We start from the raw sequence: 23,228 nt of genomic DNA on the forward strand, positions 1-23,228 counted from the left end.
GTTGTTGTTGTTGTTGTTGTTAATGTGAACAGAGGCCATATCTGTTGCTCAGCCTGTGTATGGCAACATCAGAATCACACATGAGACTCTTCATTCTGGGATGGGGAAGGCTTTCAGCCTTGTGAGCAACCCTTCTGGGGGGGACACCCAGCAGAGGTGGGAGGGGCCAAAGGCAAATGTAAGGAGGGCAACATACATGACTTCCCTTTGCACATTAGGCTACATTCTAGCCACACACATAAGTGAGAGGTTTCTACACATAGAGGTTTCTATCCTCCACAGAGGCCTTCTTAAAGGGTCAGGTCTGGACCCAGCATCTGCTGTTCCAAAGTGTTAAGTCCTCCATGGAGTGGATGTTGGTACCACCACTGAAAAAGCAGCTGCCATATTCCATTGAACAAGACATGGAGGGGGCGGGGGGGAGTGAGAGAGAGAGAGCAGGGCCTTAGATACTGGATGAAATACACAGGGACATAGAGGCAAGGGGCTTACATAATCAGAAGGGACCCAAAGGGTTGTCCAATCCGCTGCAATGCAGGAATCACAGGGGGCATATGGATCTGATTCTGTTTGCTTATCAACCTTCTTTATCTCTTTTAGGGCCCACCTGGGCCAGCGGGTCCTGAAGGCCGACAAGGAGAGAAAGGTGCCAAGGTAAAAAACGTAATTTTATTGAGGGTTCAGAAGGTCAAATCCATGTTCAGTTTCAGCCTCTGTTTCCCTCCAACAACAGCCTGATTCTCTTTTGCTTTTTCACCACAGGGTGAATCAGGCTTGGAGGGACCTCCTGGGAAAACGGGGCCTGTTGGCCCTCAGGGACCACCAGGAAAGCCTGGTCCAGATGGACTTCGAGGGATCCCTGGCCCAGTGGTGAGTATTAAGAGCACAGAGGTCATCTATAGGAAAGCCTTCTGTTGTAAGAGAAGCAAACCATTACATCAGCATCCTAGACCCTGTGCTGGCTCCCTGAAGTCCAAGCAGTATAAAAAAACATGAATGGGTTCTGCATCTTCAGAGGCTGCCGCATAACACAGGGCCATAGAAAGTTGCCATGTATCAAGAGAAGCTCTCAGAGAAGCTCTGCATGGGCCTGAATTGAGCTATGGAACTTGCTTTAAAAATTCAACAAATGAATAAAAATGAGTAATCCTTGTTTGTTTTGCAGGGTGAGCAAGGACTTCCCGGTGCTCCAGGCCCAGATGGACCTCCAGGACCACTGGTACGTCTGGAAGTTTTGCAGGATTTTTGTTATTTGTTTGTTTGTCGATAATGGGGGTGGTTGTGGAAGTCCACTTCCACTCTGATTCCACCATATTCCTGGGATCCGCTGTATTTCCAAAATCAGGTGTCATGATCTTGTTAAGGAAGTCTGCTTTGTAATGATGGGCATTGCAGTCATAAACTGTATGCCAGCTTTTACCAGGCTGTTACCCTAGATGTTTCGGACTCCCAACTCCCATCAGGCCCAACCTGGCAAAGCTATTGCAGAAGCTTCTGGCTGCAGTTTTAGCTGCCCAGCATGCCTTTGAAATGAAGGGTGTATTCCCATTTGCAGTCAAAGTGCAGCTTGGAATTCCACTCTTCTTTCTCGCATAACTTGGCTGTATTTTACAAAACCTTGTTTATCTGTGCGGAAGAAGCACCACTGTGGTTGGACTAAAAGTCTGCCGAAGAATCTTTATTAAGAAGAAGCAATTGCATTAGAGAAGACTCCCATCACCATCTCTTCTGAATTGTTAATTCAAGTGTTCTAGGGATGACAAAGTTATCACAACCTGGTTAATAAGAAACCACAAGAAACAAGTTACACAGGAAAAACAGCATTCCATCCTTCCTTCATTCTGACTTCTTCTTATACTTGTACAGAGATGTGGGCTTAAGATAAAAGCAGGCTCAAGCCTGTTGCAGGTCCAGATCCTTGCACACCCCAAACCCACACATTCTGCTTCAACACGTATGTTGCTGGAGCTGGGTGGTGGCAGGAAAGTTTGGATCTGAGAATATTATGAGATTCCAAAGATACTGGATTTACATTTTTGAAAACATGAGTATAAGTAGATGAGTTGGGTCTGGATTAGGTCTGGATGGGGGAGAAATTTGATTCAGGTCATATTTAAGGGCAAACCTACTTCCTTTGTACTGTTGCATGCCACCCCCATCTCTGAGTGATGCAAGATTTCAGGGGTTCCAGGCTCTTGGCAGGGTTTGTGTTTCCTTTTGGAATGAAGCACAGAGGAGACTGTGGTGTCTTTATAATATATGGTTTATTTTCATTTATACAACCTGAGCCTACGATGGAAGGGTTCACAGCATTAACACCCCAAAGGGAGGGGCCCCACTCATATTTTATCTTGCACAGAGCCCCCTTTCCTTTGTTCTCTTGATTCATCACTGAGGCGACCATAACACAGGAATAATAATAATAATAATAATAATAATAATAATAATAATAATTTATTATTTATACCCTGCACCCATCTGGCTGGGTTTCCCCAGCCACTCTGGGCAGCTCCCAACAGAATTAAAAGCACAATAAAACATCAAACATTAAAAACCTCTCTAAACAGGGCTGCCTTCAGATGTCTTCTAAAAGTCAGATAGTTGTTTATTTCCTTGACATCTGATGGGAGGGTGTTCCACAGGGTGGGCACCACTACCAAGAAGGCCCTCTGCCTGGTTCCCTGCAACCTCACTTCTCACAGAGAGGGAACCACCAGATGGCCCTCGAAGCTGGACCTCAGTGTCCAGGCTAAATGATGGAGGTGGAGACGCTCCTTCAGGTATATTGGGCCGAGGCCATTTCGGAAGGCCGAGGCCAGGAAGCTGACCTGGCTTATATTTTAATACTTGCTAGATCCAGGAATTAGAAGGAACTGCATACAGCCTACTTCCTCCCCCACCCTCAAACTCATAACAGCACTTTGAAAACAATTTGAGAACTGAAACACAGCCGTCCTTTGAACTTCTCCAGATTTTGCAGTGACGTTTTCCAGCTAAGTAATGTGTACAAAAAGCCAAATGCTAGTATAAATTATCCCTATAAATGCATGCATTAGTGAAATTGGCATGTGTATATCAGGAAAGATTTGCACCTAATGTTTTCATGAGAACTTTCTATAGAAATCACAAATTGATGTGGAAATAATGGAGAACCAAACTAAAGACGGCAAAAATAAGAAACCAGAATCTGACATATTCACCCCTCCCTCATAATTTCCATCTAAAACAAGTTTAAGCTCTTGATTATCTAAAGGAAAGTTTATGGTGTGGTGCTATTTATTTATAGTATGTTCCTCTTTCTTTCTTAAGGGACCGCCTGGTTTACCTGGCTTGAAAGGCGATTCTGGTCCAAAGGGAGAAAAGGTAAGTGGCCTGATTTTGGACTAGACTTGCAAGTGTACTTTTGATGATAGTTAATTCCTCACTCCAGGCCTAACAGCACTGTGACACACAGGTCCCAGTCCAGCACTCTAACCACTAGGCCATGCCAGCTCACTAGTCCACAAGAATTGCTTACATCTCTTTTTTTAAAAAAAAAAATGTTTTAATGGTTTTTTAAGATGTTTTAAATTGTTCTTCAATACTTCAGTTAATGAGATTATTTTCAGTTAATGAGATTATATTATAATGAGATTATATTATAATACTTCAATTAATGAGATTATTTTATCACTGATTCATTTCCTGTCCTGGGCTCCCTGGAGAGGAAGGGGTGGGATATAAATTCGATTAATGTGTTAAATTTAATAAATAAGCTTTTCTTTACCTTCACATGCTTGAGATTTTGAAATGCATCATTTGATCTTTCCTAGGGTCATCCAGGTCTGATTGGTCTGATTGGGCCCCCTGGTGAGCAGGGTGAAAAGGGAGACCGAGGCCTTCCGGGCCCTCAAGGAGGATCAGGGCCTAAAGGAGAACAGGTGAGCATCCAGGAGCAAGACTGATTTCTAAGTGGTGACTGGGGGATAAATTTGATTTTTGCTTGTGTTTTAATGAGAAGCTACCTAATCTGCACTACTCATACCAATACACTGTGCAGCTGTCCTTCAAATTTCCACATTCCTATATTTTGCAATGCACTTCTTATACCAAACAACCTGTACAAGAAATGCATTTGTGGGGGGAATGTGAGAACCCATTAGTAAAAATAGCATATAAAAATATATTATATATGGAGAAATTGCTGTCAAAACTGTTATTCATTTGGGGTAGAGTGTGTGGGAAATCATGCTAAGATGCTGCTGAAATTTAAATTAATAAAATTGCTACATTGGATTGAGAAAACATGGTTTGTCACAGGTGTGGGGAGTCTGTTGTTGGATGTTGCCAGACTCCTATCCCATTAGCCCCAGTCAACGCGGCCAATGACAATGGATGAATGACTTTGTAGTTTAGCAACATCTGCAGCGCCAGAGGTTCCCTACACCTGGTCTGTTGTAATGATGATAGCATTAACTTACTTTAATGCTATCAATCAGCCAAAGAGATTTATGGGGAAATGTTTTGGAATGATAAATATGCAACATAACATAAAACCATACATTCCTTTTAATTTACTGTATTCCTATAAATATTCACGAGTACTTCTGTATTGTATAATAATTAATTAGTTTGATTAAAAATTTAAATATTTTTAAACATCCAAATTTAGAATTGGCTCCTCCAAAGCTTGTTGTTAACAACAGATACTTTCTGAATTCCTCTTGAATAAACATTGATTTTGCTGTTTGGGTTTCTTTCTATAGGGTATAACAGGTCCGTCTGGTCCAATTGGGCCTCCTGGTCCTCCAGGTTTACCGGTACGTAGCAAGTTCTCAGAGATCCTTATTCCCAAAACGATGGTGCAAATGAGTCACTTGTGCATAAGAGAGGCGAGCTATTCAGTAAATAGCCTGGTAGGCTACATGTCATTGTGTCCTGTTGTGGGTTCAACAAGAAAATGGGAGGCCTGGAAACTACCAGAAACCTCCTGTTACACCAGATCTTTCTCAGATTCTACTGATCAATCCCTAGAATTCACTGACCCTCTTCTATATAAAAGAGCAGCTTTCTAGGGTTTCAAGCAGAGGACATTTACAGCCCTACCTAGAGATGTTTGGATAGAACCTGGCATATTCAGCATGCAAAACAGATGCACTAAAACTGAGCTATGGCCCATCCTGGAGCATACCTAGGAGTTGGCTGGGTTGGCCCCCGAATAGAATGAATGGACATGACTAACTTCCGAACATAAATTTCTGTGAGTCTATGATTCTATGATACTCTGAGTAAAATGTAGGTGGGATACAACCCATAGTAATTCTGGAATTTCTTTTTTTTAATGTTAAACAGATGTTTTAAAATATTACTTGGGGGCTTCATAGAATTATAGAATTGTAGATTTGGAAAGGACTCCAAGGGTCATCTAATCCAAACCCCTGCAATGCAGGAATCTCTCAACTAAATCATGCATGACAGATGGCCATCCAACATCTGCTTAAAAACCTCCAGTGAAGTAGAGTCCACTGCCTTATGAGGATGTCCTTTCCACTGTCGAAGAGCTCTTACTGTCAGAAAATTCTACCTAATGTTCCGTTGGAATCTCCTTTCTTGTAACTTGAATCTATTGGTTTGTGTCCTACCCCGTAGAGCAGGAGAAAATAAGCTTGCTCCATCTTCCATATTTGAGGAGAAATGAAGTGTATCCCTAGCACATTCATTTGAAACCTGCAATAGTGTTTGGGATTTAAATCAGTAGCTTACATTAATGTGAGTGATAATTTGTGTATGTGTGTGAATCTACTAACTGTTGGTTTGGCTCTCTCCATGGTCTAGGGTCCCCCTGGTCCAAAAGGTGCTAAAGGATCATCGGTAAGTCAAACCTATGCAACTGGGAACATTAATTTGGTGGAGTCATGCCAAAGTCACATTTTGGTCTCCCATCTTGATTCAAAATGGCACCTGGCTTCTGAACATCAAAGATCCCTGCCCAAGGAACCCTTGAATTGAGTTTGGAAACGATATCTTGAGAAGCAGCCAAACTTACGCCAAAAAAATGTGCAAAGTCACACCAAAGTTGTTTTCTGGGCTACCATCTTGAATCAAAATGGCTCTCTGCATCCAAACATTGATGAAAACTGCCACCCCTATTTTGAGAATTCTTGTGTTAAGAGGTAGCCTTACCTGGTTCTTTTAACTACACTCAGAAGGCTATCTTTGTTCATCATGTAGCTGCTCCCATGTAAAGGACTTGGGGCCAGAGGCCCACAGCAAATAGGAGTTATCCCTTGATGACAAGCCTCTGATCTGTGGATATCTGTATTGCCCACCTAACTAACATGTGCTGGTTTCTGTTTCTTTGTCTTTCTAGGGTCCAACAGGTCCAAAAGGGGAAACGGGTCACCCTGGGCCACCAGGGCCTCCTGTAAGTACTGGTCACCATGTCCTTTGTGGTTTTGGAACACCTCTCCCCTTTTTATTGGAAATATTTACAGGCAGCTTTTTGATAAACAAATAACAAAGTGGTTTACAAAATGACATAGGACCATACAGTTAATACACAGGAAAGTTAAAAGCAGACATCAGTTAAACATTGTGAAAGGATCTCTTCTTAACTGCCTGCACAGGCCTGGGAGAATGACAAATGTTTTCAACGGGCATTTAAAAGTTGGTATAGAAGGCTCCTGCTGAAACTCCAGTGGCATAAAGTTCCACTAGACTGGACCAATGACACTAAAGGCTTATTTCTCTTTGTTGTCAAACAAGCCTCCCCAACTCAGGGGATGACTAACAATCCTCCTGCAGACAATTTCATTGTTCAACATAGAATATAAAGGCTCAGGCGATCCCTGAGGTACCCTAGATGTTAGTTGTTCAAGGCTTTGTAAATTAATACAAGGACCTTGAACCTGGCTTGGTATAGATGGGCAGCCAGTGAATATGCTTTAACAGTGGTTCCCATGTTCTCAGCCAGATGCCCCCATCAGCAATCTGGATACCACATTCTGCACCAGCTAGAGCTTCCAAACCAGGCCCAAGAGCAGTCCCTTGAAGAGCAGCTTACAGTAGTCCATCCTTGATGTTGCCCCTTCCCTACGTGTTGTCTTTCTCTGTCTTCAGCACCAGTTAAACCGTGTCACTCTACTTCTCCCTTGCCCCAGGGTCCTCCAGGGGAAGTGATCCAACCACTTCCCATCCAGTCTTCCAAGAGGACCCGGCGGAACATTGACGCCAGCCAGTTGGTCAACGAAGGCAATGCTGACAACTACATGGACTACGCTGACGGCATGGAGGAGATCTTTGGCTCCTTGAACTCTCTGAAACTGGAAATTGAGCAGATGAAGCACCCGCTGGGCACTCAGCACAACCCAGCTCGCACCTGCAAAGATCTGCAACTCTGTCATCCGGATTTCCCAGACGGTATGGATGGGCATCAGTGGATATGCAGGAAGGGGAAGGAGGGTTTATCTGGGAACCAGAACAGTGTTGTACACATCTGCAGTTTCTACATGCTTCAGATAGGGATAATAATAATAATAATAATAATAATAATAATAATAATAATAATTTATTATTTGTACCCCGCCCATCTGGCTGGGTTTCCCCAGCCACTCTGGACGGCTTCCATAGAAACCAAAAAACACTAAAATATCATACATTAAAAACTTCCCTGAACAGGGCTGCCTTAAGATGTCTTCTGAATGTCAGGTAGTTGTTTATCGTTTTGACATCTGATGGGAGGGCGTTCCACAGGGCGGGTGCCACTACCGAAAAGGCCCTCTGCCTGGTTCCCTGTAGCTTTGCTTCTCACAATGAGGGAACCGCCAGAAGGCCCTCGGCGCTGGACCTCAGCGTCCGGGCAGAACGATGGGGGTGGAGACGCTCCTTCAGGTATACTGGGCCGAGGCGGTTTAGGGCTTTAAAGGTCAACACCAGCACCTTGAATTGTGCTCGGAAACCTACTGGGAGCCAATGTAGGTCTTTCAAGACCGGTGTTATGTGGTCTCGGCGGCCGCCCCCAGTCACCAGTCTAGCTGCCGCATTCTGGATTAACTGTAGTTTCCGATTCACCTTCAAAGGTAGCCCCACGTAGAGCGCATTGCAGTAGTCCAAGTGGGAGATAACTAGAGCATGCACCACTCTGGCGAGACAGTCCGCGGGCAGGTAGGGTCTCAGCCTGCATACCAGGTGGAGTTGGTAGACAGCTGCCCTGGATACAGAATTGACCTGCGCCTCCATGGACAGCTGGAGGAGGAGACATTCAATTCGGTAGCTGGGATTCCTGCATTGCTGGGATTGCTGCAGGTATTCAGACTAGTTGACCCATGGAGTCCCTTCCACCTCCACAACTCTTGAGTCTAAAGCTGATTCCATCAAATTCACACTTTCTGAAACAATAGGCGAATCAAAAATTTGTACTTACCCAAATTTCGTGATGCAGTTCTCCAATCAACCAGTGTTTCACAAAATGCATAGCTCAGGGGAAAGTGTGCATAAAAAATGAGGATATTAGTGAAAATAACATACAAATACAAATAACGTTTAGGGAAATCTCTTGCAAAAATGTATTTGTTAGTGAAAACTGCACATAAGCATTTGTTGCATAAAATTGGTTTATTAGGAGAAATTGACTCCAAAATGCTGGTGGATTTTCATGAGGATTCTTTCTAAGAGAGATTGCAAATTTCTACTTAGAAAACAAAACATCCTTCCATCCCTAGTCCCTTTTTATTGTTGCGAAAAGAAATTGGTGTCATATAGTAGGATTTTCACAAACATAGGAATGTGTTAGATGATTAAATTGTAGGATTTGTATCAACTCTTCCTGTCTTCCTTCCTCCCCTCAAAAAAACATGGTCCCAACTCCAGGTGAATACTGGGTAGATCCTAATCAAGGTTGTTCCAGGGATTCCTTCAAAGTTTACTGTAATTTCACCGCTGGTGGGGAGACCTGCATCTTCCCAGATAAGAAGTCAGAAGGGGTAAGTGATTCTTGTGAGCTTTTTCTCTTTCTTTCTTTCTTTCTTTCTTTCTTTCTTTCTTTCTTACTAATCTGGGCATCCCTTTCACTTTCACGTTGGAAGGCAGGCAGAAAAGTTGACTTGTCCACTGGATCCTTGATTTGGTTCCATGGGAAGCTTAAAATCATATAACTGTAGAGTTGGAAGGTCCCCTGAGGGTCATCTAGTCCAACCCCCTGCAATGCAGGGGTCACAGCTAAAGAATCCCTGATAAGTGGCTATCCAACCACTGCTAAGAAACCTTCAACGAATGAGAGTCCACCACCTTATTTAGAACCAAGCGGCCCCTATCTTGTGCCTAATTGCACTCTAAAAAAGCTACTCAGTTCCTAATAATGGCTTGATCTCCAGAACTATATTTGAAGTGAGAGGCCGTAGCTCAGAAGGCCTGTGTATAAATTATTGCGATAAAAAAAAAGTACTTGCTTATTCACAGTACATATTTTTTATAAGCCTAATAGCTCACTGTCCTGAAAGTAGCCTTGTCCCATGTTTGCATATAAAATGCAGGAAAAATGTAGCTGTGTTGCATTTCATAAAGAAATCATGAGAGCAGTTAATAGGCTGGGAGTGGAGAAATTATGTAGAACTGTATTAAGGAGGAACAGGAGACTTGGATAATTTTTTCCAGTGGGCTGTTATGAACATTTTAGGAAGAAAACACGATTTCCTTAATCATTCCACTGTTCAGGATATAGTCAAAGCCCTCCAGGTCAGATCCTTTAAGATTATGCTTCAAAGAACTCCAGGCTTCAGGGCTCCATGGCAGAGCATCTCCTTTGCATGCAAAAGGTCCCAAGATCAGTCCCCAGTTGCGTCTCCAGCTAGGACTGGGAAAGACCCCTGTTCAAAATTCTGAAGAGCTTTTGGCAATGCTAAGCTGGGTGGACCAATGGCCTGGCTCAGTAAAACCATATTTGATAGCCGTCTTCAACTATCTGAAGGGTTGCCATGTGGAAGATGGAGCCAGCTTGTTTTCTGCTGCTCCAGAGGGGAGGGCCTGAACCTATGGATTCAAATGACAAGAAAGGAGATTACAACTAAACATTAGGAATAGCTTTGTGTCATTCAGTGGTGGAACAGACTCCCTCAGAAGGTGGTGGCCTCTCCTTTCTTGGAGGTTTTTAACATCCAGTGGTTGAATGGCCATCTATCAAGGATTCTTTAGCTGTTATTCCTGCATTGCAGGGGGTTGGACTAGATGGCCCTAGGGGGACCTTCCAATGCTACAATTCTATGTTTCCATGATTCTAAGATAGCTTCCTATATTCCTATTTAACTCAACCTTTTATTCAGAACTACGAGGACTAGAATCTTTGTTTTTAGGGGAAGGACCACAACTTAGTGATGAAGCATCTGGTTTGTATGCAGGAGGCCCCATGTTCAATCCCCGACGGCATCTCCAAGTAGGAATGTCCCATGCCTGAAACCCTAGAGAGCCAGTGCTGCCAGTCAGTGTAGGCAGTACTAAACTAGATGGACCAATGGATTTCGCTCAGTATAATGCAGCTTCCCGTGTCCCTTTTTCAACTCAACCCTTTCTTCAAAAGTATGATAACTAGACTGCTACTTCATTTTTAAAGGAAGGGCTCAGTAGTAGAACATATTATTTGTGTGCAAGAAGATTCTGGGTTCAGTCTTCAGGTAAGATTGGCACTGTCCTGTGCCCAAAATCCTGGAGAGCCTCTGCCACTGCGTATTGGAAATACTGAGCCAGATGGACCAATGGTCTAACTCAATAGAAGCCAACACCCAATTTCTTGTCTTTCCCTAAGGATGGAATTGCTTCCAATTTTCTCCTTCAGCTCTGTGCACTTTTCTTCACTTCTTCCTGCAGCACATAAACTATGGAACTTGCTCCACAGGAGGCAGTGGTGGCCACTAAGTTGGGTGGTTTTAAAAGAGGACAAATCCATGGAGGAGAGGGCTATTGATGGCTACTAACCACAATGGCTATGTTCTGCCTCCGCAGCTGGAGTCAGTAATGGTTCTGAGTACCAGTTGCTGAAAACCGCAAGAGGGAAGAAGGCTCTTGTGCTTGGGTACTGAGGGGTTCTCCTAATGGGCATCTGGTTGGCCACTGTGTGAAGATGATGCTGGACTAGATGAGCCACTAGCCTGATCCAGCAGGTTCTTTTGTTTTTATGACAACATGATGCTGGATTAGATGAGCCATTAGCCTCATTCCAGCAGCCTCATGTTCAAGGTAATCACCAACCTATGCAGTTAGCAAGTGGATTCTGTGGCATCATGGGTGCCCAAGGAAGATGTCAAGGACACCATTGCTCCGACAGATTCAACACTGGTGGCTCCTGTGATACAAACCAATTGGGCTGAGCCTACATGTGCTCTTCATTGGTTCTGGGCTCAGAGTAGCAGTTTTGCCATTCTGACCATTTGCTTCCAAACCTTATTCAGCCACCTCCAACCTTCCTGGATAAATGGACCATTTACCCAGGAGAGTGATATTTCTGCTTGTTCTTTACTGGCAGGGCTTGCTGATGGTTGTAGCCCAACACCTCTCCAGAGGTTATACAGACCATTAACCCCAAAGTAATGAGAGTTGTCACCGGGGGCATAATTGTTTTACAGCTGTGCATTCGTAAGGGTTGAAAAGTTTGATCTTGAAGTCAAGCAGTTAACTTTCCAGTTCAGGAATTCTTCCAAGATAAAGAGAGAGAAAGAGCTCAGATTTGGCACCAGGTCACCTTGATTTTAAACAGAAAGGAGGAACATAGCTGTCATGGTAACAAAAATACCTCTGGGTGGGGGGTGGGGATTTGAGCCGCTTATATTTCTAATGTGAACTTTTCAGAATTGCATTTCCAGAACCAAAACACCACTGTCCTTTTGAAATCAACAGTTTCCTGAATTTTGCAATGCCGTTCTCCTACCTAACGGGGGGGGGGGGGGACGGACATTTTTAAAATATATTTGCAGGAGATGAGAATTGCTGTTGTGGTCACATCCTACTTGCTGGCTTCTCCTAATGGGCACCTGGTTGGCCACTGTAAGAACAGGCTGCTGGACTACTTGGGCCCCCTTTGGCCTCATCCAGGAGGGCTCTTCTTGTGTTTTCACTCTGCTATTGGAGGCAGTAATGCTTCTGAATACTAGTTGCTGGAAGCCACAGGAGAAAGTTGCTCTTCTCAGGTCCTGCTTCCAAGGCTTCCCACTGGGACATCTGGGTGGCCATTGTGAGAATAGGAGGCTGGACTAGATGAGCACCCTTTGGCTTGATCCAACAGCCAGGCTCTTCTTATTTTCTGTGTCAAGGGAGTGGGGAATCTGTGGCCCTCCAGGTGTTTCTGCACTACAGCTCCTATCATCCCCAACCATTGACCGTGCTGGCTGGGGCTGATGGGAGTTGGAGTCCAACAACAACTGGAGGGCCACAGATTCCAAAATCCTATCTTATATTCCTCCTCCAGTGTCTGAGTTGATATGCCTCTGAATACCAGTTGACGTTAATCTCAAGTGGGGGTAGTGTTACTGTTGTACTCGGTCCTGCTTGTGGGCTTCCCATTGGAGCACTTGGTTGGCTATTGTCATGAAAGGATGCTGCACTATATGGACCCCCTTTGGCCTGACCCAACAAGGATGTCCCTATGTGTATTTTGGGGAGAAGTTGGAGATATTTCAATGTGAGTCTGTACCCCTCCGAATATAACTCTTCTCTTTCTTTTTCTCTCTCAACCCTTTTCCTTTTCTTCCTCCCCACCACGCCTCTTCCACCACTTTCAGGCCAGGATTACCACATGGCCCAAGGAAAACCCAGGCTCCTGGTTCAGTGAATTCAAGCGTGGTAAACTGGTAAGGCACTCCCCCTTCTCACTTTCCAGTTTTGCTTTAAACGTATCTCATATTTTGCAGAGCAAAATGGCTCGATGGCCCAAAGAGCAGCCGGCCACATGGTATAGTCATTTCAAGCGGGGGTCCCTGGTAAGTTGCTCAGCTTTTGGCACCCCACCACGCCTCTGACTGGGAGGAGACACGCCAGACACGCCCGCTTCTTGGTTATGGCCATCTCCTGAAAAACCCGCCCGCTCACACACTGCATGATGGACTAACCAGCACGAGCATTGGGGGCTCTAAATGACTACAGAGGAACAGTTTAAGGAGGAGCTGGGGTGTATCCTTGCTTCATGCCTCCTCCGAGATCTGCCTGTCACCATCTGGCTGGCTAATATTAGCCACAGGTGGCTGGCTAGGGCACTGGCGCAGCACACATGCACCCAGACCCAATCCAAGGCCCCAACCTGGGTAACAGCTGACCTAGATGTGTCGCTGAATCAGTTCTAATTAAGGTGTGTCTCCTTCCACCCTCCTGACATCACTGAAAGCACAGGAGGATCCAATAGCACTGGGGTCTGATTGCCCAGTGCCTTCAGCCAGTGAGTGAATAGAGGGTTCATGTTGGTGTTCCCCTGCTGGGAATAGGTGTGTGCAGCTGACACAGTTTCTTTTCCACCCCACCCTGCAACGCCCCACTCCTGGGGTACTCCAGATTGCCTGATGGAACTGAGGGCAACCTAGGACTGTCTCCACCTGACCTGGCCAAAGCCCAGATCTCAAATGAACTGATTTTGGATTTGGGCTTGGGCTGAATCTAGTGCCCAACTTGTACTCAGTTCTGCATAACTTAGACAAATCTCAGGATTCAGCCTTTCATGGTTCTGAACTTGAAAGTCTGCAAATTCGAACTTGAGCCATTGATGGAGTGGGAGCAATAAAAAGATTTTACTGACTGCTGAAGCTCCAAATTCATTAGATTCCTTAATATGTTATTCATGGATACCTTTAACAAGGTACCAGTTAGTTTAATTAATTAAATGGGTTGGTTCCAGCTAAGTTGTATTCAGAGGACACCTACTGAACTGAACATACCCAAGTTAGTAATGCCAGTAGGTCTACTCAGAGCAGCCCTATGGAATATGAGAATCAGTTGGTTTTGGTTTAGATTCTTCCCTCCAGTTTATGGCTCTCTTGCAAAACCTCTTTGAAGTTTATTGCTTGCATTTCTATATCACCTTTTTCACCAAAGATCTTCTGCATGGATCTCCCACTCCTCATTTAATCCCCACAACAACCCTGTGAGGTAGGCTACACTGAGAGGCAGGGACTGGCCCCTGAGATCACCCAGTGAGATTCATGACCAGGTGAGGATTTGAACCCCGGTCTCCCAGGTGCTAGTCCAACCCTCTAACCACTGCACCACATTAGCTCATGATGCTTCTGCCTTAAATCTTCAAAACCAAACAAAATAGGCATCCTGGTCCTTCAGCCACCATCACTTTGCATGCAACACTCTTGAATCTGCACCCACATGGCTGGCAAGAGAGCTCCCACTTAACAGAGCACAACTGCCATCTCCTGTGTACGTGTTAAGAGCCCCTTCCCTCCCCATGCAGGGGAGAGAGTTGTTATGTCCGCAAATGCACAGCACTGTACTAATTTGCAGTATTAGTGCTGCACCACATGTAGTCTTTGTGCCTTGGCCAGTTTCTCTGCTCTCTGCTAGCCATAGGCAAACCTATTTGTGCTGGGGACAGGGAGACCTGAATGGTTAGCAACTCCTCAAAATCTTCCTTCCTGCCTCTTTGCACATTTTGATGTCCTGCTGCTCTCCTTCTGCTTTAGTATTGCATCTTCTGTTCAAAATAGCTACCAGCATCTAGAAGACACCCCAACCCGATATTTTGGAAGGAGCAGGTGACTTGTTGGAGAAATGTCACTAGCCTCACAGCAGAACAACCCCCACAAACTCTTCTGGTGCAGAGAAGATTGCTGAGGTCTGTGGGAGAGTTTCTCCTGCAAGTCCCAAAAGGTCTCAGAAGACTCCAATCCTCGGTGATGCACTGCAGGGCTTTTAATGTGGCTAACCCCATTTCTGAACATACTGTAGTTCTCAGGATTCTTTCGGGGGAGAAGCCATGACAGTTGAATGTGGCATCACTGTGCTTTCAATCTCTGGTGTGGATGTGGCTCTCTGAGTGCCTTTAAAAAGGTAAAGGGACCCCTGACCATTAGGTCCAGTGGCAGACAACTCTAGGGTTGCAGAGCTCATCTAACTTTACTGGCGGAGGGAGCCGGCGTTTGTCCACAGACAGCTTCCAGGTCATGTGGCCAGCATGACTAAGCCGCTTCTGGTGAACCAGAGCAGCGCACGGAAATGCCATTTACCTTCCTACCGGAGCTGTACCTATTTATCTGCTTGCACTTTGACATGCTATTAAACTGCTAGGTGGGCAGGAGCTGGGACCGAGCAACAGGAGCTGACCCCATCGTGGGGATTCAAACCGCTGACCTTCTGGTCGGCAAGCCCTAGGCTCTGTGGTTTAGACCACAGTGCCACCCATGTCCCTTATTCACCTCAAAACTCCTAAGCTATTCAGAAGGAGGGTTTCCCCCCTCCCTCCTTTAATTGCCCAGAGCACCTTTTCCATCCAGGAGACTGAAAAATGGGATTACAAATTGTGAGTTTCACCTTGGGGGGTTCCCCCCTCCCCCTGCTCCAGCCCTGGAACAAATGCATAACTCCCATTAGATTTTTATGAGCTTTTGCACCTGTTCAAGCTCATTATAATCTTGCAGCCATATGGCTCCAGTCACGAACTCTTATTATTATAATATTATAAGTAAACAAGCAGCTCTGAGGACATGTTGTCCTGTTGGTTTAATAATAATTATTATTATTTCACAAAATCTGCTTCGTCAAATATCCGCCCCATTCCCTTCACAGAGTTACAATTTCCAGAGTGGTTCACCTCTTCCCAGGAACTGTAGTTCTGTAAAGGAGGAACAGAGATCTCATAACAACTCTCAGCACCTTTGACAAACTACAGCTCCCATAATTCTTTGGGGAAAGTCCACACAACAACCTTGTAAGGAAGGTTAGAAGTTGTAGTTTGTTCAGAATGCCTTAATAATCAATCAGTCTCCCCAGAAAACCATGGAGATTGCAGTTCTGGGAGAGGGAATAGAGGTCTCCTAAGAACTCTTAGCACCCTGAATAAACTCAAGCTCTCAGAATTTTTTAGGGGGGACCATGACTGTTTAAAATGGTATCACTGTGCTTCAAATGTACGGTGGCCTGTGATTTGGAGAATTCTCCTGTACTAGAAGAATTCCAAGGAGGAGGATAAGGCTAGTGACATGTTGCAGGAGATGCCCTACAATACTCGTTAAAAAGCAGTGACCTGTAATAGTCTTGGAGAATGGCACAAGTGAGCTCCATTATCTTTTCCAATTTGATTTGGGATCCTCTGTTGGGTGAGCATTCCTCTTTCCCAATCGCCACCGTGGCTATAAATCAGTGCCGCCTCCCCAAAATGACTAAGAAAGGAATATGGCAGCTCTCAGGTGGTTACAGCTGGTTGGCTAGTTCGTCTTCTAAAATGCAGGTAGCGCCTTCTCTGTTGGCATGCTGAGCTTGCCATGATTAGTCATGTTGATCTCTCCGGATAAGCGTGGACACAGATCCAGATCATTGGTTGGTATACCCTTTCTTTATTTCTTTGTGACACCTTCCTTGTGAAGTTGCTCTCACTATGAGTCTCTCCTGTTTTCATTTGGTACATCCCTATTTCCTTCCACCCCCTTCCAGGTTCTTTCAAAGGAACAGGCTGTCTCCAGAACACGTTCCTAAAATGCAGCCCATAATATCTAGCGAGGGCAGGTACTTCTGTCTGAGAGCAGTTGCAAAACCAGAACAGAATGCCCAAATATACCATCTGTTACACCCAGTAGCCTGTTCTTTGCTGCATACACATTTCCCTGCCTGCCTACCCGGAGCAGATCCATTGAAATGAACTGCGATTCCTGCATTGCTGGGGGTTGGATTTGAGGACCCTTTGTGTCCCTTCTAACTCTACAATTCCAGGATTCTATGAAATTGCCGTATTTTTTGCACCTTAACACTCACTTTTTTCCTCCTAGAAAGTAAGGGGAAATGTCTGTGTGTGTTATGGAGCGAATGCCTGCGGGTGGCGGGGGGGGGGGATCTGCTGCAGTCGTGAGCAGAGGATCCATGGTTCCCCTTCCTTCCCTCCTCCGTGGTTACAAAGCATGGATCCACATGGATCCTCAGGATTTTTGCATTGGGCTACTCCAAACTCAATGTCAGATCACATGTCTGTGGCCACAGCATGAACCACAAAAATCATATATCCACTATTTCGTTTAGAATATTTTTTTTCTTGTTTTCCTCCTCTAAAAACTACGTGTGTGTTATGGTCTGGTGCGTGTTATAGAGTGAAAAATATGGGTAATGGAAGCCACAGTGGGTGGAGAGTGCTCTTGTGCATGTGTCCTACTTGACATCATAGGCATCTCGTTGGCCTGTAAGGACAGATGAGCCATTGGCCTGAACCAGCAGGGCTCCACCCACTGTTGGAGGCAATATGAATAATTCTGAATTCCAGTTGCTTGGAATCACAAGTGGAGAGAACTCCACGGTTGCGTTCAGGTCCTGCTTGTGGACTTCCCATTGGGGCACCTAGTTGGCCACTGTAAGAACAGTATGCTGCCTTTGGCCTGATTCAGCTTCTTATGGTCCAGCTTTCTATACGCCATCTGTTGTTAGCCCAGGATGCCTCCCAAGTTCATGGAATCATAGAATGGTAGAGTTGGAAGGGACTCCGAGGGTCATCTAGTCCAACCCCCTACAATGTAGGCATCTCATCTACAGCATCTCTGACAAATGGCTATCCAACCTCTGCTTCAAAGCATCCAAGGGAAGGAGAGTTCCACCACCTTCCAAGTTGTTGCACAGCCTTGCCTTCCCTGCTTCCTCCCTCTCCTCTTCTTCTTTCCCCCTCAGCTCTCCTATGTTGATTCCGATGGCAACCCCATTGGCGTGGTGCAGATGACCTTCCTGAGGCTCCTGAGTGCTTCCGCCCACCAGAACCTCACCTACAATTGCTTCCAGTCGGTGGCCTGGCACGACGCCACGGCTGGCAACTATGACAAGGCCATCCGCTTCCTGGGCTCCAATGACGAGGAGATGTCCTATGACAACAACCCCTTCATCAGGGCTGTCCTGGATGGCTGTGCAGTGAGTATCTGCATGTCTTAGAATCATAGAACTACAATGGTACCTCTGGTTGCGAACAGGATCCGTTCTGGAGGCCCGTTCGCAACATGAAAAGAGCGCAACCCAGAGCGGTACATCTGCGCACGCGCGGGTCGTGATTTGCCGCTTCTGCGCATGTGCATGACATCATTTTGTACGTCTGTGCATGCACGAGCGGCAAAACCCAGAAGTAACCCTTTCCAGTACTTTCGGGTCACCACAGGATGTAACCTGAAAGAATGTAACATGAAGTGGACATCTGCTTTGCAAACAGAAGGCAACAGACCTTGATTTTTGGCATGTTTTCTAAGAAGGATATTTGATGGCGAGACTGGTAAGGATTTTAGCCCTGAGGTTCCACCCCTCTGGGTTGGATGCCCCCTCTGCTGTTAAAGGCAGGATGCCTCTGAATACCAGTTGCTGGGAGTCCCAAGTGGGAAGAGTGGCCGTTCAGATCATGTTCTGCTTATGGGCTTCCCACTGGGGCATCTGGTTGGCCACAGTGAGGACAGGATGCTGGACTGGATGGGCCCACTTTGACCTGATCTACCAGGCTCTTCTTATGGTCTACCTCCACTCTTGGAAGCAGTATGCTTTTGATTGCCAGTTGCTCAGAATCATAAGCGAGGGGGCCTGCCTTTCAATTTTCTCCATTTCCCCCCAGGCAAAGAAAGGCTACCAGAAGACGGTCTTGGAAATCAACACCCCCAAAGTGGAGCAGGTCCCCATTGTCGACATCATGTTCAACGACTTTGGAGAAGCATCGCAGAAGTTTGGGTTCGAGGTGGGACCAGCTTGCTTCATGGGCTAAGGGACCACTCAGAAAACTAGTTCTCCAAAATGAGCAACCTCGTAACCTCATCGCGCCTTCGGTTTTTGGTTCCATTTTTGTGTCATCGTCACATGCACGTTCTAAAACTGGACAGTTTGATGGGATTGCTATCTATTTGGGTTTTTCTTTCCTCCCCCCGCTTCTGTTTTGCCTGCGCTCCAACTCTGCCGCTGGATCACCCTTCCCAAACCATTTTTAAGCCCCAGGATCATCATTCCCACTGCAGACTCCAGAATCACATGACCTAAGGACATCCACTACCAGCAAAGGCCATCTCTCCAAAAACCCTCTTGCTCTGCATCTCCTCTGAGGCCACCAAAGAGTTTCCTGCACTTGAACATACAGCTGTTGTTTCAACACACTGAGACCACAAAACCAGGTCTTGTTCTTCCGTAATTTTGACAACCTTGCCAAAGCTGGGGGAAGACCAGGTACTGTGGATCGTTAAAGTTCCCCATCTCTTGGAAGGTTCTGGAAAAATCCCACAGAAAACTATTCTCCGGGCGTGACACAACAACTCACTTGTCCTCGGCATAGGAGCGTAGACTTAGGATGCTCCAGAATCCTCCCAGGTCAGATTACCAGACCGCTGGTGTTTCAAACAGAACTCATATGGAATAAACTTTTTTTTTTTAAATTGCTTTTTGTAAAACTTTGATCCTAAAAGTTACAACTGAAACCAATAACAGGAAAGAAAACTTTTCCCAGGTTCTGACTGTCTTCCCCATATGATAAAGGTGCTTCTATTTTTGTATGTTGTTAAGTAAATATTTGTATATTATTATATTAAATATAAAATGCCTCTGGTTCAAAGCATGCATGTGACTTGCCCCATGTCCCTGATTGATAATTTAACGAGCCCACATTTCTTACCAGCAAACCAGCCCATCTGATGAAAAACACCAGTCCAGGAGGCATAAAATCATGTAGAGTTGGAAGGCACCCCAAGGGTGAACTAGTCCAGCCTCCTGCAACCCAGGCAATGAATTGCTGTTGCGGTTCCCTCCCTGCACCCGTGGGGTGGGTGCACCTGGTAAAAACATTCAGGCACTTTGAGCCTTATGCATAAACACAGATGTAAGGCTGCACTTGAGTTTCTCCTCCTTACTCCTGAGTAAGCGTGTCTTCCAGGATTTTACCCTTACTTCTGACTAAGCTGGTGCTTTCTCTATTGATGATTACACAATCAATATGCACAGTATTCCTCATGTGCCTGAGTGGTTTTACTTTTGATGTGGTGGGGAGGTGATCAGATAAACCATGCCGCAGCTCTCCAAAGGAAAAGAGACCCTGAGGAATGTCAGGATTGTGTGTGTGTTTTTAATTAACAAAGCATATTGTTATACTGGAAATCCATGACTCTGCTGAAAAAAGAAAAAGAAAGTGCCTTTGTCAGCTCTGACAAGTAGTACAGACTTGGGGTCAGCTGTCACTCCATTTGATTTCAAGGTACAGGTTTCATTTTTTAAAAAAATATATATTCCCCCCCCAAACTAAAAGCCTCTTCCCCCCTCCCCAAAATTCCACCTCCTCCCACATTGGAGGATTGTACATGGCAGGGATCTCCATTATTATTTTTACTTTAAAAATAATTAAAAAAAATAATAAAAACACAGGTGCTTATATTTTTTATTATTATTATTTACATTTTCTCTTTTTTTGTTGGTGCTATCTCTGACGACGACACTGGTGGACACCCCCCTGCCATTTACCTCCCTCCAAGGCTCATTTAATGATGTTCTGATTGAGCACCTTTCCAGCACCCCATTCTACCCCCCCCCCTCGACCCCCACCCCATCCACAGTCTTGAATGGAGTTGCATGCTAGTCTGATTATTTCAATGCATAGACCAGCCCACTTCTGTAGAAAAGTATTAAAGCTGTGCTTGCTTGCGGGGAGGGGTTTTGTTTTGTTTTTCCTTTTGTAACAAATAGAATATTCATGCATTTTTATAGGATGATTAACTATGCCAGATTTGTACTCGTGCGCTGAATATTTGTGGTGCTAATTTATGTATTTGTTTGATGTCCTGAAGTCAAGCTTGCCCCCCCAACCCAAAACAACTGCATTGCAACAGCAATAAGAGATGGTGTGATCCTGTGTGCCTTTTAACTACAGACCACTGAGGAAGGGGAGGGCAGAAGCTTGCTAGCAATAAACTGTTTCAGTTGGGGCCTTCGCTTTTTTTGTTTCTTCTCTCCATGAGTTGGGTGAGTGGTACTCCGAAAGAAGGAAAATAAGAAGCAGTGCACTTTTGCCAAAGACCCCTGTCCAAGGAGGTCAATTGGAGGTCAGTCTTTGCAAAGGAAAATACATCATGTATACTGTGAACAGGAGCCTTTATATGATGTATTTTCCTATTTTTTAAATGAACCAAGGGGACAGGGCCCTGAGGTGCTCCATGGTGCTTTCTAGTTCAGACTCCATTCATATTTGTACCATAGAATTCTCAGAGCAAGCTTGGAAACACACACCAGGGATCCCTCATTGAGAAGATCTGGGAGAGCGAGGCAGCTTCCCTGGTGGATAGAGAACTGCTATCACATAGCATTCCTTGAGCTTCCCCCCAAAATGCAACAGGTAGAGGCAGGAATGCACTAGCTTAAGGATGACGACACCCTGAAATGAACGAGCAAGCCTCCCTTCTCTCACCCCCTTTGGTTAAGGTGGTGTTTGACCCCAGATTGCACTTTTGGTTCAGTCAGCCCCAAAAGGCTCAACTGGTGCCTATGCATTAGACCATCCCTCTGCAACCTGGTGCCCTCAGGGCTACAATTCCCAGACATCTTGAGGGCACCAGGTTGTCAAAGGCAGTTTCTGAACAGCGTGGTGGACATTCAGCCCCTTTGCAGCTGATGGATCAGGTTCCCTGAAGGTTATAAAGTTTGAGCCCTACCGTTCTAGAACAGCATCTTTAGCCAAAAAGACAATTTAGGAATACCATACCTTATTTTTATTTCCTTGCACCTTGAAAAATGCTAGGAAATCCAAAGGCTTGAGTGTTTGCACCTGCAAAAGAAATGGCTTATTAATATGGATGGATGGAGATACCTACTAAGCACACCCACACACTTAGGTCATGTGATTCTGTTCTGCTAATTTCTCTTCAATGAATCTTTAATTCCCGCCCCCTTTCTTTCTGTTGGGTGTTTCTGTCAAAAAAAATAATCCTACCAAGTGTTGTAAAACTGTACTGAAGTTTTGACCCTTTTTCCTTCCTCCCCTCCCAGACCACTTACCTAACGGTATATTGCAATAAAAATTATTCCTTGTATTTGCAGACATATATTTCTGTGTAATTTTATCCCCTCCCCTTTTCCTCTCTTAATATATATTATGACTTGAACAAATGTTGATTGAGAAAAAAAATAAACCTATGAAAAAACAAAGTTTTAAATACATACTCCTCCCCCGTTTTTTTTTAAAGTATTATGGGATATGTGTGTGAATGCCCAGACCTCTTTGTACAGGTTCGAACATTCCAATCCAACAGTGCCCATCAAAAGGTAATTTTTTTAAGGGGAAAAACAAAATTTAAACCTGTGTAATAAAGGAATAAATGTAATAGGTTTTTTTCTCCAATAAATCAAGTTTACTGTTTCCACCTGACCCACCCTGACGTTGAATGCTTCTTGAACAAGATAGGCTTTAACAGAGGATTAGACAGGTCCCTGGAGGAGAGGACTGTCGATGGCTGATAGCCACAATGGTTGTACTCTGCCTCCATGGTCAGAAGCATCAATGCTTCTGAATTCCAGTTGCTGTAAACCCCAGAAGGGGAGAGTTGCTCTTGTGCTTGAATCCTGAGTAAGGGTTTCCACTTGGGGCATCTGGTCAGCTACTGTGAGAACAGGATCCTGGACTAAATGGGCCATTGGCCTGATCCAGCAGGCTCTTCTTATGTTCTCATGAGTGTGATTCCATCTGTCTTCCTGATTTGCTTTCACTTAACCTAAGCAAGATGGATTGATCACAATTAGTGATACATTTCCAAATGAAGACCAATGCCCCAAGAAGGCCCTCTTCGAATTCCTAAAACAACTGTGGTGGAGATCTTCAACGAACACACCATTGTGCCAGCTTTATTTTGGACAATGCAGCAGCAGCAGCTGTGGAACCCACAAAGGTAGAGTCCACAGGCCTATAAATCACACATGCTTATACATAGGTAATTTTTTGCCGTAGCTTTACACAGGTGCAGAAATTAAGTCCCATTCTTGGAGGAAAAGCATGCCTGCAGTACCAGAGCTGGATGCCTGATTCAGCAAAGAGAACAGGGTGTCTCTTCTCTACCAGAAGCTGAGTTTTCCCTGCACAAATATTC

General features: G+C 44.9%; 1 protein-coding gene across 2 annotated transcripts in view; it reads left to right on the plus strand.

Annotated features, from left to right (window-relative positions):
- COL5A1 (collagen type V alpha 1 chain) overlaps nt 1-22,513 on the plus strand; it is a 183,415-nt gene extending 160,902 nt beyond the window's left edge. Inside the window, exons 54-66 of one of the 2 annotated variants that reach the window (XM_077922414.1) lie at nt 601-654; nt 763-870; nt 1,166-1,219; nt 3,310-3,363; nt 3,813-3,920; nt 4,746-4,799; nt 5,815-5,850; nt 6,350-6,403; nt 7,140-7,398; nt 8,848-8,960; nt 12,873-12,941; nt 17,821-18,054; nt 18,737-22,513. In XM_077922414.1, coding sequence (XP_077778540.1) covers nt 601-654; nt 763-870; nt 1,166-1,219; nt 3,310-3,363; nt 3,813-3,920; nt 4,746-4,799; nt 5,815-5,850; nt 6,350-6,403; nt 7,140-7,398; nt 8,848-8,960; nt 12,873-12,941; nt 17,821-18,054; nt 18,737-18,883 — 1,344 coding nt within the window. In that variant the 3' untranslated portion in view covers nt 18,884-22,513. Of the gene's footprint in view, nt 1-600; nt 655-762; nt 871-1,165; nt 1,220-3,309; nt 3,364-3,812; nt 3,921-4,745; nt 4,800-5,814; nt 5,851-6,349; nt 6,404-7,139; nt 7,399-8,847; nt 8,961-12,743; nt 12,813-12,872; nt 12,942-17,820; nt 18,055-18,736 lie in introns of both variants that reach the window. The other variant, XM_028715816.2, reaches the window with a different exon arrangement.
- Nucleotides 22,514-23,228: the final 715 nt, after the last annotated feature.

Source organism: Podarcis muralis, chromosome Z (genome assembly GCF_964188315.1).
Source record: "Podarcis muralis chromosome Z, rPodMur119.hap1.1, whole genome shotgun sequence".
Classification (NCBI taxonomy): Eukaryota; Metazoa; Chordata; class Lepidosauria; order Squamata; family Lacertidae; genus Podarcis; species Podarcis muralis.